The sequence below is a fragment of the Leucoraja erinacea genome, chromosome 16 (assembly GCF_028641065.1).
Source record: "Leucoraja erinacea ecotype New England chromosome 16, Leri_hhj_1, whole genome shotgun sequence".
NCBI classification, from domain to species: Eukaryota; Metazoa; Chordata; class Chondrichthyes; order Rajiformes; family Rajidae; genus Leucoraja; species Leucoraja erinaceus.
This window is the reverse complement of record NC_073392.1, coordinates 2,116,469-2,130,518: the sequence shown is the minus strand read 5'-3', so window position 1 is coordinate 2,130,518 and position 14,050 is coordinate 2,116,469. Positions and strand designations below refer to the sequence as shown.

General features: G+C 43.4%; 1 protein-coding gene across 1 annotated transcript in view; it reads left to right on the top strand.

Moving 5' to 3' along the window:
* Positions 1–14,050, top strand: part of LOC129704447 (ERC protein 2) — a 590,828-nt gene that overhangs the window by 185,881 nt on the left and 390,897 nt on the right. The window contains exon 10 of the mRNA XM_055647523.1: positions 6,400–6,567. Coding sequence (XP_055503498.1) covers positions 6,400–6,567 — 168 coding nt within the window. The remainder of the gene's footprint in view (positions 1–6,399; positions 6,568–14,050) is intronic.

Here is a 14,050-nt window from a genome sequence, read left to right as displayed (position 1 = left end):
ATTTTGAGTTAGGACTCATCATCAGACTCAAAGAGTTTCCATTTCCTTAGACTCGACTTAATGGTTGAAGAAAAGGCCTGGATAGAGTAGATGTGGAGAGGATGTTTCCACTAGTGGGAGAGTCTAGGACCAGGGGCCACAGCTTCAGAATTAAAGAACATACTCCAATTTCAGGTAGTCCCTGCTTTCTCCCTCCTTCCCCTCCTCTTCCCAGCTCTCCCACAGCCCACTGTCTCCGCCTCTTCCTTTCTTCTTCCCCGCCCCCCCATCCCCACATCAGTCTGAAGAAGGGTCTTGACCCGAAACGTCACCTATTCCTTTGCTCAATAGGTGCTGCCTCACCCGCTGAGTTTCTCCAGCATTTTTGTCTACCTTTAGAAAGGAGATGAGGAGCAATTTCTTTAGTCAGAGGGTGGTGAATCTGTGTAATTCATTGCCACAGAAGGCTGTGGAGGTCATCAGTGGATATTTTTAAGGTGGAGATTGATAGATTTTTGATTAGTACGGGTGTCAGAGGTTATGGGGAGAAAGCAGGAGAATGGGGTTAGAGAGGAGAGGGAGAGATAGATCAGCCATGATTGAATGGCGGAGTAGACTTGATGGGCCGAATGGCCTAATTCTGCTCCTACGACTTATGAAGTCTTTACAACCACAGAAACAATTCAGTTCTAGATAACTCCCAACAGATTTTACTATTCAGGCGAAAAACCAAGGCCAATTTTCAGTGTCCTGTTGACTGAGCAACTGTCAGCACTCTGTGGTAGGAGACTGGTACAAGTGGAGGAAGCCCACACCATCACAGAGAGAAGGTGCAAACTCCACACAGACAGCACCCAACGTCAGGATCAAACCCAGGTCTTTGCTGCTACAAGGCAATATTTCCTTCAGCTCGACAAATCTCGGAGAAATTAAGATGTTTAAAAGAAAGAGAATATTAAGAAACACAACTCTCTGGGTGAAAGCGTTTTTTCTCATCTCAGTTTTAAATGACCTCCCCTTTATTCTTAGACTGTGGCCCCTGGTTCTGGACTCCCCCAACATTGGGAACATTTTTCCTGGACCTAGCTTGTCCAGTCCTTTTATAATTTTATATTTTTCTAAGATTCCCCCTCATTCTTCTAAACTCCAGTGAATACAAGCCTAGTCTTTCCAATCTTTCCTCATGTGACTATCCCGCCATCCCGGGGATTAGCCTCAGGGACCTACGCTGCACTGCCTCAATAGCAAAGGATGTCCTTCCTTAAATTAGGAGTCCAAAACTGCACACAATACTCTTCTTCTTTCGTGTGGCGTTGGACAACTTGTTCTATTTGATCTTCTGTTTGTGCACGTCGAGTTGATTGCATTAGCCGAAACAGGGCGGACCACGTGAAGGTTGCAATCTTCCACCCCCACACAATACTCCAGATGTGGTCTCAATATTGGACAGAGTTTAGGGGGGAAATTTAAGAAGGTTTGGGTATAATGTTGTGTCACTCGTGAACAAATCTATAATATCTCATGATTGCAATTCATGTACACAATGGATGTAGTCTATCATTAAGACCTAAACACCAGATGACTACTCTGCATTGTGTTACCAGAGAATTTGACAAAGCATCTGTTTGACAGGATACAGTGATTTTAGATTTTCAAGATGAAACGGAGCAAAATTGCAATGATATGATTTATTTGTGGCAGTGCGGAGTATTTTAAGTTATTTACATTGAGAACTTATTTTATGTCTGGCACTTACATCAGCTGTAGCTGATGCAGACATTCTTTCACCAGGCTGCTTTTCATGCCTTCCTTGGTTTCTCATCCTTGCTACTACTGACTCTCTATGTTCATAGGCAAGCAAGTAAAAGCAGGAAAGAAAACTGTTCTTTTGGTTGTGGGGATAGTATATAAAACTATCATAAGTGATAGGAGCAGAATTAGGCCATTTGGCCCATCAAGTCTACTCCGCCATTCAATCACGGCTGATCTATCTCTCCCTCCTAACCCCATTCTCCTGCCTTCTCCCCGTAACCCCTGACACCCGCACTAATCAAGTATCTATATATCTCTGCCTTAAAAATATCCACTGATTTGGCCTCCACAGCCATCTGTGGCAAATAATTCCACAGATTAGATAGGGTATCCCTTTTTCTCGGGATGGATAAAATCAAAGACTAGAGGGCATAGGTTTAAGGTGAGAGGGGCAAAGCTTAAGGGAAATGTGCAGGGCAACTTTTCTATTTACACTGAGGCTGGTGGGTGCCTGGAACATGCTGCCTGGAATAGTAGTGGAGGAGATACCATTCATGAGACATTTGGATAGCAACATGGATATGTAGCGAATGGAGGGATATGGATCATGTGCAGGCAGAGAAGATGTGGTCTTGGCATCATGTTTGACACAGCCATCGTGAACCCTTGTGCCCTATGTTTCCTTGTTCTGGAATACACTTGGATAACATAACAATTAAAATCAATAAACTAGTGACCACAAAAAATCTTGTAGACAAAAATGCTGGAAAACTTTGAGGCAGCATCTATGGAGCGAAGGAAATTGACGTTTCCTTCGTTATTCTGGAAAACCCCCAAGTCCCTAGTGATCCAAAGATAACAAGTTAAAGTTGAGGTCAATAAAGATCTAGTGCTGTGAGAAGCCAAAAAAATCTCAGGGGTCAAAAGGAGGTGCTAATTAGAAAAAAGTTCTGGGGATTGAGGGCTGTGGGTATCTGGCACAGTAGAGGTGATAGAAACATAGAAGGAAATAGGTGCAGGAGTTTCGGGTCGAGACCCCATTCATTCCACCTTCCCTCTCACACAAAAATCCCCCAAGTCCTTAGTGCATCCAAAGACAAGGGCCATACATCTAACTCCCTAATAGTTGAACTGGTTAATGGTGTGCAAGAGTTCCAGTTGGGTCTCTGTGTGAGAAAAAGTGCTTCTCATCTCTGATTTTAGACCCGCCTAATCCTTAGGGTGACCCTAGAGAGGACTTGGATAATTATCTTCCTTCATCTAGCCTGTCCAACCCCTTAAGAATTTTGTAAGTTTCTATAAGATCCCCTCTCAATCTCCTAAATTCTAGAGGTGATGTGATTGTTCACGAGGTTGATTGATCCCTGGGATGGCGGGACTGTCATATGAGGAAAGATTGAAAAGACTAGGCTTGTATTCACTGGAGTTTAGAAGGATGAGGGGGATTTTATAGAAACATATAAAATTATAAAAGGACTGGGCAAGCTAGATGCAGGAAAAATGGTCCCAACGTTGGGCGAGTCCAGAACCAGGGGCCACAGTCTTAGAATAAAGGGGAGGTCATTTAAGACTGAGGTGAGAAAAAACTTTTCACCCAGAGAGTTGTGAATTTGTGGAATTCCCTGCCACAGAGGGCAGTGGAGGCCAATGACTGGATGGATTTAAGAGAGAGTTAGATAGAGCTCTAGGGGCTAGTGGAGTCAGGGGATATGGGGAGAAGGCAGGCACGGGTTATTGATAGGGGACGATCAGCCATGATCACAATGAATGGCGGTGCTGGCTCGAAGGGCCGAATGGCCTCCTCCTGCACCTATTGTCTATGTTTTTCTATGTGGCCTGGGCACATGAGTACTGAATGCTGGGGTCTGCGTGAGGGATCAAGGGGCCTGCTCCTGCTTCTAGTTTATTCAGTTATTTTGCTCTTGGGGAAGTGTGTCTGTGTTAAATGCAGTCCCAAACCACAGGGTGACACTGTTGTTGTGGAGGTTATTGTTAGCAGTCTTGAGGGTGAAGGCGGATGATTGATTGTTGCAACTGAATTTGTCCCATGTTTAAGTGTGCGGAGCCATGACCCCTTTCATGGACTCTGCTGTGTTGTCGAGGAGTGTTGAATTACTCCGCTCGATTGTAAATGAACCGGCTGGAGAGAATGAATGGATGGGGAGAGATTACCAGGAGACAGATGAGACGGTGCTTGGATCGGAGCTCTTGGCAGCTCTCACATACCTGACTCTCATTGAAACATATAAGATTGTTAAGGGTTTGGACACACTAGAGGCAGGAAAGATGTCCCCGATGTTGGGGGAGTCCAGAACCAGGGGCCACACACAGTTTAAGAATAAGGAGTAAGCCATTTAGAACGGAGACGAGGAAACACTTTTTCTCACAGAGAGTTGTGAGTCTGTGGAATTCTCTGTCTCAGAGAGCGGTGGAGGCAGGTTCTCTGGATGTTTTCAAGAGAGAGCTAGATAGGGCTCTTAAAGATAGCGGAGTCGGGGGATATGGGGAGAAGGCAGGAACGGGGTACTGATTGGGGATGATCAGCCATGATCACATTGAATGGTGGTGCTGGCTCGAAGGACCAAATGGCCTACTCCTGCACCTATTGTCTATTGTCTATTGTCTATTGACTCTGAGCACACATTGAAGTGTGAGGATGAGCATTGCCAGGACATTAACATGGCCACACGTGGATCCTCACTGGCTGATTCAGTTTCACTCAGCCCAATACCTTTTGTTAAACACAGCAAAGAATGCTTGTAGATTGCCAAAGAACTCATTTCTAAGATTCAGGGAAGTAAAGTAACTTTGTCTAACTCGTCACGGGTGACATCGTTATTTAAACAAAAAGTTATCCTGACTGTCCTTCCTAGTCTGTGTTTAAACGCTAATGTTTCCCTGGGAACTGCCAAATGCAGCAAGAAGCCTCAATTAAGTCCTATACAGTATAAATCTATACATTTTCAGCTGTAAATTGAGGCATTGAAGCAAAAGTCCCCATTCCATAGAAACATAGACAATAGGTGCAGGAGGAGGCCATTCGGCCCTTCAAGCCAGCACAGCCATTCATTGCGACCATGGCTGATCGTCCCCAATCAGTAACCCGTGCCTGCCTTCTCCCCATATCCCTTGATTCCACTAGCCCCTAGAGCTCTATCTAACTCTCTCTTAAATCCATCCAGTGACTTGGCCTCCACTGCCCTCTGTGGCAGGGAGTTCCACAAATTCACAACTCTCTGGAAAGTTTTTTCTCATCTCAGTTTTAAATGACCTCCCCTTTAATCTTAGACGGTGGCCCCTGGTTCTGGACTCCCCCAACATTAGGACATTTTTTCCTGCATGTAGCTTGTCCAGTCCTTTTATAATTTTATATGTTTCTATAATATCCCCTCTCCTCCTTCTAAATTCCAGTGAATACAAGCCCAGTCTTTCCAATCTTTCCTCATTTGACAGTCCCGCCATCCTGGGGATTAACCTCGTGAATCTACGCTGCACTGCCTCAATAGTAACGATGTCCTTCCTCAAATTAGGAGACCAAAAATGCACACAATACTCCCGATGTGGTCTCACCAGGGCCCCGTACAACTGCAGAAGGGCCTCTTTACTCATATACTCAAATCCTCTCCATATGAAGGCCATTAGCTTTCTTCACTGCGTGCTGTACCTGCATGTTTACTTTCAATGACTGGTGTACAAGGACACCCAGGCCTCGTTGCACTTCCTTTTTTCCTAATCTGACACCATTGAGATAATAAACTGCCTCCTTGTTCTTGCCGCCAAAGTGGATAACCTCATATTTATCTACATTATACTGCATCTGCCACGCATCTGCCCACTCACTCAACCTGTCCAAGTCACCCTGCAACCTCCTAGCATCCTTGTCGCAGTTCACACTGCCAGCCAGCTTTGTGTCATCTGCAAATTTGCTAGTGTTACTTTTAATTCCATCATCTAAATCATTAATATATATTGTAAATAGTTGCGGCCCCAGCATTGAGCCTTGCGGCACTCCACTCGCCACTGCCTGCCATTCTGACAGGGACACGTTTATCCCTACTCTTTGTTTCCTGTCTGCCAAACAATCCTCTATCCATGTCAATATCCTACCACCAAAACCATGTGCTCTAATTTTGCCCACTAATCTCCTGTGCAGGACCTTATCAAAGGCTTTCTGAAAGTCCAGATACACTACATCCACTGGCTCCCCTTCATCCATTTTACTTGTCACATCCTCAAAAAATTCCAGAAGATCAGTCAAGCAGGATTTCCCTTTCATAAATCCATGTTGACTTGGAACAATCTTTTTACTGCTATCCAAATGTTACTCCAGTATTTTTGTCTACCTTCAATTGTCCAGCATCTGCAGTTCCTTCTTAAACAGGGTATGCTAAGGATAGGACAAGTTTGGAGGGATATGGACCAAGCCCAGACAGGTAGGGCTAGTGTAGCTGGGACATGTTGGCCAGTGTGGGCAAGTTGGGCTGGAGGGTCTGTTTCTATGCTGTATCACTCTATGATTCTATGACTTATGCTTTGATGAATGCAGGATACAATACTGAGCACAACTAAGGTGCAAGCGGTTGTTGTCTGTTGACGTTGCTTGCAAGACCACCAGGAGTTTGGCCGTCAACATTGAGCTTTGAACTTGACGTGTTCATCTTTCCCCAGGTGGATGCCTTGAGACTTCGGCTGGAAGAGAAGGAAAGCTTTCTGAACAAAAAGACAAAACAACTGCAGGACCTTACGGAGGAAAAGGGGACACTTGCCGGGGAAATCCGTGACATGAAGGATATGCTGGAAGTGAAAGAGAGGAAGATTAATGTTCTCCAGAAAAAGGTAGGCCACGGAAATACACCAAGACATAACGTTCTGCTTTTCACCTTTAGAACTTTATTCCTTGGAACGCATGCTAATTATTATTATTTTTTTTTAATACGCAATTGTAAAGGAAATTGGGCTTGAACTTACAAATGCTAATGGCAATCATTTATCCAGTCATTTCAGTTTTATAGCTACAAATATAATGGATGATATTCTAAAGGGCCTGTCCCGCTTATGTGATTTTTGCCGGCACCTGTCATAGTCTCTGCACGTGGCCGAAAATGTTCAACGCGTTGAAACTCCATCGGCGACCAGAACAAGGTACGACTCTTTGGGAGACTGCTCACGACCATACAGGCTTCACCCCGCGACATGTCGCCTGTACGGCCGTGAGTCGTCGCCCAAAGAGTCGTACCTTGTTCTGGTCGCCGCTGGATTTTAGAAACATAGAAACATAGAAATTAGGTGCAGGAGTAGGCCATTCGGCCCTTCGAGCCTGCACCGCCATTCAATATGATCATGGCTGATCATCCAACTCAGTATCCCGTACCTGCCTTCTCTCCATACCCCCTGATCCCCTTAGCCACAAGGGCCACATCTAACTCCCTGTTAAATATAGCCAATGAACTGGGCTCAACTACCTTCTGCGGCAGAGAGTTCCAGAGATTCACCACTCTCTGTGTGAAAAACGTTTTTCTCATCTCGGTCCTAAAAGATTTCCCCCTTATCCTTAAACTATGACCCCTTGTTCTGAACTTCCCCAACATCGGGAACAATCTTCCTGCATTTAGCCTGTCCAACCCCTTAAGAATTTTGTAAGTTTCTATAAGAACATGAACATTTTCAACATGTTGAACATTTTCGGCCACCTGCAGAGACTAGGACGGGTGCCGGCAGTCGCTGAAAAAAATCATGTAAGTGGGACAGGCCCTTTATACTACGTTAACCTTCACAGTAATAATATCATCCTATTATCATCCTTACTGTAACAGTCTGTTGCCTTAATTCTACAATGTATTTCCAGCTCATGTTAGGACAGTGTTGGGGTCAGTCATTAAAGGACATTGACATTTCTCATGTTATGCATCTAACTGTACTTTTTCTGCAGTTAATTCTGTAAATCTTGATTTTTTGTTAGTCTAATAGCATCTGATTTCTTTGTTTTGAAGTACTCTTTAAAACAAGGGTTCTCAACCTGGGGGAAATGTTTTGGAAATTTAGTGGATCCCAAAACATTTACCCCAGGGGGGTAAATTTGTTGATTCTGGATTTGTACATTTTATTTCTCATTGACTGGGTTACTGATTGGGGATGATCAGCCATGATCACATTGAATGGCAGTGCTGGCTCGAAGGCCTACTCCTGCACCTATTGGCTGACTGTGTTTGATTCTGGTATCTGGTCATCATTAGTTGTTCATAAATAAGTTAAATAACATTGTTACGTGCGATCAAAGTTGCCGGGGGGGTAAACGGGACGACAAAGGTTGGCAACCCCTGGTCTACAGGAAGCTCAAAGTTCCATTGGACTATTTAAGCTCTGCTTCTCTAGAGAACTGGCAATACATATTTGAATTCTGTTTACACGAAGCACAGTTTCTTACACTAATGCACGACATGCTGCTTTGGTAATCTTTTTTTTGCAAAAATCTATTGAATTCCAAAACATTCTGATTAGTTACTTCTAATCCTGTGTCACCATCATCAGTTTGCCATCCAGATGATCTATTTATCTGGGAAGTTGTAATTATTTACACCTTGTCTGTGTATAGTCACTTTTTAGTTTAGTTAATAATTGTCACATGTACCGAGGTACAGTAAAAAGCTTTCTTTGCCTGCTATCCATTCAAAGAAAAGACTGTGCATGAATACAATCAAGCCTTCCACAGATAAAGGCCACAACATTTAATGCAAGATTTAAAATCGAAATAATTTTGAAATCATTTTGATAATATTTTAAACTTTCTTTCCAAGCTTTACAGCAGCTATTCTATATTTCATTCCCACCTGCATGATAACTCTTCCTCATATACCTCAAATGTTTTCATCTCTAATAGTAATCTCCAAACAAATTACTAGCAATGCAATTTTTGTAGTGAAAATATCTGTCTGCTTATTGCTACAACTCGTTGTCACAGCATCCCCCGTGTCTGAACCAATTTGTGTTTAGTTTTCAGCAATTGTCTCTTGCTGCATAAGTTCCCTCCTTATCCTCAGTCTCTCCTGAATACGGCCTTTGTTTTAGTTGAAGTTGAGAGATACAGCATGGAAACAGGCCCTTTGGCCCACCGAGCCCACACCAACCATTAATCGCCAGTTCACACGAGCTTTATGCTATCTACTCTCTCATCCACTCCCTACACACTAGGGGGACGTTACAGAAACCAAGCAACCTACAAACCTGCACGTCTTTGAGATGTGGGAGGAGGCCCAAGCAGTCACAGGGAGGACTGCTTGGGCCATGTAGGCAGAAACTGAGGTCAGGATCAAACTGGGTCTCTGGTGCTTCTATCTGCTCTCATGTTATTTCTGCTCTTTAAGCTGAAACTCTGCAATTGTCTCCATTGCATCAGTTGTCTCTTCCTCCAGGTCAATTATTGGAAATAGATCAGCTATAAATCTATCACATTCTTCAGCGCCTCTGAGCATTGTATTCCTTTGGGTCAATTCTCTCCTTCTCGCAATCCGTACCGAAGGCCCACGCGAGCCTTTTGAAAACTGGAGCTCAGATTCAATACGTCTGAACTATTTTTTAATATTTCATCTCCCTTCTCCTTGTGTCGTTTGGACCCTGATTTGAAAGTATTTATAAACTCCACACAGCATTAAACTATTTTCTAAAAGCTTTCCTAACCCGATCTCTTCTCTTCCCCCGCCCCCAATAATTGTAGAGGCTGTCGGAAGGGCCAAGATAAAGAACATAAATAACAAAGGCAAGGGTGACACAAGGGAACAAAATGAGCTTCAGCAAGAGGTTAAACAAACAATTAGAAAGGCAAACAGGGAATATAAAAATACCAATAAATGTTCAAAAAAAAAGGTAAGAAATTCCATGAGCACATAAATAACAAAGTTAAGATAGGGCGAGGGCATTCAAAGGATGAGTGACGTAAGCTCACTGGAGATGATACTGAAATGGAAAGGATATTAAATTAATTAATTGCCTCGGTTTTGGAAGAGAGTACCAAAGAGAAGATGGCAGCATGATAGAAACATAGAAACATAGAAATTAGGTGCAGGAGTAGGCCATTCGGCCCTTCGAGCCTGCACCGCCATTCAATATGATCATGGCTGATCATCCAACTCAGTATCCCGTACCTGCCTTCTCTCCATACCCCCTGAAATGTGGTAGAGACACAAGGAACTGCAGATGCTGGTTTAGGAAAAAAGACACAAAGTGCAGGAGTAACTCAGCGGGTCAAGAAAACCTCAGAGAAAGGTACGACTCTTTGGGCGACTACTCACGGCCATACAGGCGTCACGTGTCGACATGTTGCGGGGTGATGCCTGTTTGGTTCCACATCCACCACCCACTGTGTGAAAAAGTTGCCCCCCACATCTTAAACCTATCTCCCTTGGCTCTTGACTCCCCTACTCTGGGTAAAAGATTCCGTGCATTCATGCTATCTGGTCTGCCCATGTTTTTTTTGCACTGCTTGAAGATCACCCCTCAGCCTCACCTGCATCAGACAAGACTTTGCACCCTAATTACAAGGCAAAAGATATGCTCAAAGGGAAGTATGCTTCAAGGCACTGAGAACACACGTGTAATGGCGAGGGGAATATGTATTTTCTTTGCATTGAACAAAACTAAATGGGGAAATAGGTGTCAACAGAATAATTAATTAGTTTCATGTTTCATTACTTTGATGTCCATCTAGTAGTGTGGGCTAAAAGAGACTTTTTAAAACATTCTGTCGATCTGTTTCCAATTGAGGGTATGCGGTGATTTGCCTGAGCACCTGTGGCTCTAATGCTATCTCTGTGACCTTCCCCATGTGGGGATAATGCGATCTTTTGTTCCTGATGGCATAAATCTGGTTTTTGCAAGATAGTTCCAGCTAAATGCTATTTCCTGTGATTTCATAGCAGAGCATGCATAGCTTAATTACTTCCTTCCTGCTCCATCCGGAATATAAAACAGCGTATTACATATATCTAAAGTGATCTTGCTTTTCACTTCGTAAGACATGAGTGAATAACTGTTTAAGCAGGAACTGCAGACGCCGGAAAATCGAAGGTAGACAAAAGTGCCGGAGAAACTCAGCGGGTGCAGCAGCATCTATGGAGCGAAGGAAATAGGCAACGTTTCGGGCCGAAACCCTTGGGTTTCGGCCTGAAACGTTACCTATTTCCCAAGGGATTCGGCCCGAAACGTTGCCTATTCCCCAAGGGTTTCAGCTCGAAACGTTGCCTATTTCCCAAAGGATTCGGCCCGTTGCCTATTTCCTAAGGGATTCGGCCCGAAACGTTGCCTATTTCCCAAGGGTTTCAGCTCGAAACATTGCCTATTTCCTTCGCTCCATAGATGCTGCTGCATCCGCTGAGTTTCTCCAGCACTTTTGCCTACCATGGGTGAATAACTTACTATTAATAGTGATGCAAAAACACAGCTGGTTTCCGCCACAGCATCGAAGCTAGAGAAAGCTTCACGATCGTGAATATTTAATTTCCACAGATGCTGCTCGGTGCGTTGAGTTCCTCCAACATTTTGTGTCCATCTTCTCACTAAAGAAGAATATTGGTTGAATTTGGGGGTTTTGGGGAATTTGTTTGGCCGTAAAATTATTTATTTTCCCATTTTGATCCTATAATATCGGGCATTTCAGTAAATGCCAGTCATCCTGATCGAAATAATATTTGTATTTCAATGTGCTAGTGATCCCGCTGCTTACTCCATCTATATGACGGCTGTACATTTATTCCAATGAATTAGGTTCAGTTATAATAATAATAATAACTTTATTTGTTAAGCACCTTAAAAACAACCAAAGCTGACCAAAGTGCTGTACAGAAAAAAGAAAACAAGCAAGACATCATAAAACAGGCAGAACAACAGAACATACAACTAACACGAGGCGCATAAATTACATACAAAAATCCAAACAATAAATTAAAAAAAACATAAAACACGAGTACAAACAACGCAGCAAAACCAAGCAAATAAAGTTAATAAACAATTCAACACCTCACTGGTCTACAAAGACCATGGAGAACAGATATGTCTTCAGGAGTGACTTAAAAACAGCTAGAGAAGGGGCCTGTTTAACGTGCAGAGGCAATTCATTCCACAATCTCGGAGCCGACACAGCAAAGGCACGGTCCCCTCTGAGCTTCCGCTTAGTCTTTGGCTCAAAGTAAAAGTTATGAAAGTAAATACTTCAATATGATTTGATTAATAAGCAATGAAACTTTATTTCAGTATTTGCCATCTCTGTTTTTCTGCCTCACTATTAATTCCATCTTATTAGACATTTTGCTGTTCGGTTTAGTTTATTGTCACGTGTACCGAGGTACAGTGAAAAGCTTTTTGTTGCGTGCTAACCAGTTAGCGGAAAGACAATGCATGGTTATAATTGATGTATTTACAGCGTATAGATACATGATAAGGGAATAACGTTTAGTGCAAGGTAAAGCCAGCAAAGTCTGATCAAGAATACTCCGAGGGTCACCAAAGAGATAGCAGTTCAGCACTGCTCGCTGCTTGCGGTAGGATGATTCAGTTGCCTGATAACAGCTGGGAAGAAGCTGTCTCTGATTCTGGAGGTAGCTGTCCAATTTTCTCCGACTCCTACTGAATGACAATTTTTTTTGCCCCAACCCTTAATCTATTTTCAAAATGCCTGGATTGCCACAGATATTGGATGGACGGAACAAACATCAGCATATATCCTGCTTATGGGAAGGTGGTTGGCAAATATCAAGTTGTTCCATTTATCACCGATTTCTCAGCAATGGAAACCTGCTTGAAGAAGATAGCCATTCACTCACTCAAAGTTAATGATCAGCTTTAAAGCCCCGTCCCACGGTACGTGTTCATTCCAAGAGCTCTCCCGAGTTTAAAAAAAAGTCAAACTCGTGGTAACCACGGAGAATGAACGTAGCGGGTACGTCGGAGCTCAGGGACGTCACTTAGCGCTAACGGCAAGTACTCGGGAAGACTTGCTAACGGCAGGAAAGCACGGGAAGACTCGTGAAAAATTTTCAAACATGATGAAAAATGTCCACGAGAGCCCCGAGTACCGACGAGCGAACATTACCGTAAATCTCCGAGTTCGAATCAGGGCAAACTCGGGAGAACTCTTGGAATGAACTCGTACTGTGGGACAGGGGTTTTACTGAAGTTTTTAGACAAATATTCGACCATTTTGTTCATGTATACTCCATTTAGTTGTGCACAGTTAAAATGACTGGGCTGGACATGTTGCAGTACCACAGTATGTCGTATCAAGAATGCAAAGCAAATTCAGTGCGCTATACATTTATCCCTGGCACCATTTATAAAATGTTTACTGACTCAAATTAAATAGCGGTGAACACCAGGGGGAACTTAATTACTGAACTGAGGGGAAAAGGCCCAGAGTGGTAATTGAAATCCACGCGATGATTTTAACTCTCATTTCCCGACCTGTAATTATTTCAGTGCTGAGAGTGGCAGTCGCAGAAATACATGAGAATTCAACCATCCTCACGTCTTGTTAATCGCCGGCTGAATATGAATTCTGTATGGAAGTTCTGCTGACACATTCTCGGAGACAATGTGAGTGTGATTGTGCACCTCTAGGACACGCTAAGGGTGTAGCTGCTACCCTGAGCTCTCACCTTCATTTGCCACCCAACCTCATGGAGTTTGTGCTACGCTTCATCACTAAACTGGCTTATGTTGGGCCACTGGATTGATCGAGGTGGACATGCAACATCCTGATATCCCTTTTAGAAAGGCAGCTTACTGAAGGCACAAGAGGCTAAACTGTTACTAAACACAGAGTGCTGGAGTAACTCAGCGTGTCAGGCAGCATCTGTGGAGAACTATGGATTGGTGACGATTCAGGTCAGAACCCCGTCTATCGCCTCTCCGTCACCTATCCATGTTCTCCACAGATGCTGCCTGACCCGCTGAGTTACTCCAGCATTTTGTATCTAGCTTTGGTGTAAACCAGCCTCTGCAGTTCCTTCCTACATAAAATGTTATAATGGACACGTCATCCCAAATACATCAAACAAACACCAGTCCTTCATCGCATTTGGGATGGTGTCCAGGCTTCCAGCACGGATGACAATAATAGTTTTTTTCCCCCCTTTTAACTTTGCGTTTGCGAACTTCTAAAGGTTTAACAGAAATCTTGTTAAATACTGTTGAAGCAATTAACTTGTGATCATTGTTCTGTGCAATTTGTGCAGCACGGCTGCATAACAAATTTTCTTGTGAACTTGCGTTCCTTTTCAAACTATAGCAGCAGAAAAAAAGTCCAATGAAACTTAGCGAAATTATTCTGCTT